The sequence below is a fragment of the Branchiostoma floridae genome, chromosome 2 (assembly GCF_000003815.2).
Source record: "Branchiostoma floridae strain S238N-H82 chromosome 2, Bfl_VNyyK, whole genome shotgun sequence".
NCBI classification, from domain to species: Eukaryota; Metazoa; Chordata; class Leptocardii; order Amphioxiformes; family Branchiostomatidae; genus Branchiostoma; species Branchiostoma floridae.
This window is the reverse complement of record NC_049980.1, coordinates 30,155,528-30,157,425: the sequence shown is the minus strand read 5'-3', so window position 1 is coordinate 30,157,425 and position 1,898 is coordinate 30,155,528. Positions and strand designations below refer to the sequence as shown.

General features: G+C 40.5%; 2 protein-coding genes across 6 annotated transcripts in view; both read left to right on the top strand.

Moving 5' to 3' along the window:
• Positions 1 to 1,898, top strand: part of LOC118409729 (3-oxoacyl-[acyl-carrier-protein] reductase FabG-like) — an 876,245-nt gene that overhangs the window by 349,677 nt on the left and 524,670 nt on the right. The gene's annotated exons all lie outside the window — the stretch shown is intronic.
• LOC118409698 (lamin-B1-like) overlaps positions 1 to 1,898 on the top strand; it is a 23,097-nt gene that overhangs the window by 18,618 nt on the left and 2,581 nt on the right. For 3 of the 5 annotated variants that reach the window (XM_035810937.1, XM_035810935.1, XM_035810940.1), the window contains one exon: positions 1,084 to 1,188. In XM_035810937.1, coding sequence (XP_035666830.1) covers positions 1,084 to 1,188 — 105 coding nt within the window. The remainder of the gene's footprint in view (positions 1 to 1,083; positions 1,189 to 1,898) is intronic. The other 2 variants (XM_035810939.1, XM_035810936.1) reach the window with 1 other exon arrangement.

Sequence of the window (1,898 nt, the reverse complement as noted above, 5' to 3'; positions counted from 1 at the left end):
GCGAATGACCGGTCATTTTTTTCCTACAGTTTAGCCGCTGAATGTGTGTAGAGGCACAGCAGACATCAATGCATGGCTGACAACACCTTTTCCTTCTGCTTTGTTCTTGTCTTCTGTTGCTTTGTGTTTCTCTGATGGTGACAGAGAACTCGAGAACGTTCAGGTCTCCAGACTCATTTTCTAATGACAGTGGGGCTCCTGCGTGAGACTGCGCAGAAAGAAATACAGTCCAGTTTCAAGGAAACATGGCCCAAATTTCAGTCACATATTCCTCACAGTCAGGAGGCCTGCATCGCCTGATTAATTTTGCTTTGAAAACATATCTTACTATGGTTTTTAACAAGCCATAAGAGATATATGTAGCAAATTGATACATTGCCATCTAGGTTTTAGTTGCTGGTGGCTTTGCTTAATAAAATGCTTACAGACTTGCTCAATCAAATTCATTTATTCTAGATTGCTGGTTACACTATATAGGCTTGGCTTGGGGTATTTCTGTACTGGTTGTTTCCAACAATGTAAGAAAAATATAAGTTACACATGGAGTCAAAATGAGCAAAGCCCCGATTAACAAGATGGCTGTATGTAGCCAGGGACTAGCATATAGATAGCAGTTTTTTATGTGGTGCTGTATAGTTTGATAATGAAAAGGCCTAGGGAAAAAACTGTTTCTGGTTACAGTCCTGCAAAACTGGAAACACGACATTTTTGCTAGGCCTAATAATGGCTGAAGCTTAAGGCCATACCAATTTTATTTCTTGGTTCCCAAAATTAATAAAACTGAAAATATAGCTAAAATTCATAAATTCCAGAAATCATAAAAGCAACAGGCAGGGAAGAAAACTTGAACATGACTGTGTTCTCTTCATAAAACTGAGTGCACCAAGGCATACACCTGGTCCTCTGGCTTTGTTTTCATGTTTTTCCAATAAAGCATTTTTATATCTGTGAACCGACAAATTAAATTGGTGTGGCCTAAGCTTTTTACAGATTAAGCCTGGGACTTGTCATGCTCACTGCAGATTTATTTTCTTGGTCTGTGCAAGTAAGTATACATTACTAACAGCTTTCTGGTGTTTGTAGGAGATGGCAACAAGGTCGGTGACCCGCGTGGCCAGCTCAGGCTTCTCCAGCACCAGCGGGGGTACCTTTGTTGAGGTAGGCCAGGAAGAACTCTTTCACCAACAGGTATTCAAGATCCTAGCTTTCTACATGTCCCGGACCCCTTTAGCAAACCCAATCGATGTCATATCTTTGAAATACCAGTTTCTCTTGCTAACTGCTGCTGGGGTAGAGTAAGGCCGTATTGATTTGACTAACGGATCACATCCTCTTGCAACCCCCAAACTGATGCGAGAAAAACATTTGCCAAAAGAAAAGTTGTGTTGATTATGATATCTAAAATGTCAGGAAGGTTAAACATATGTCTGAGCACAAAAGTAAATTATGTGAAACAAAAGATTCTTCATTTTTGTTCTTTCACATATTCTACTTTGACCTTGCAATTGGCGTTGACATTCTATGATGTTAGTGTATGTTTTCCGATATCATTTCTGCTATGTACAGCATATATTTGCTTATGTTGAACTCGGATATTTCCAGTACCCGGTATCATTCCACCCTAGCAGGTACACAAGAGAAACTGTTTGAAAATGTGAAAATGCATGTAATCTGTACACATCTGTATCTATGTGCATGTGCAGTTTCGGCCTCCTGCAATAATTACCTTTGCCAGAATGGCCAAGGTTATGTTTTCGCCTTGTGCGTCTGTTTGGCCCGCTGTCCATGAACAGCATAACTCGAGAAAACTTCGATGGATGATGATGATATTTGGTGGGTAGGTAGGGGTCGTGAAAACGAAAGGGGATTTCGAATATGGGTCCCCCTAAAGGCTTGCT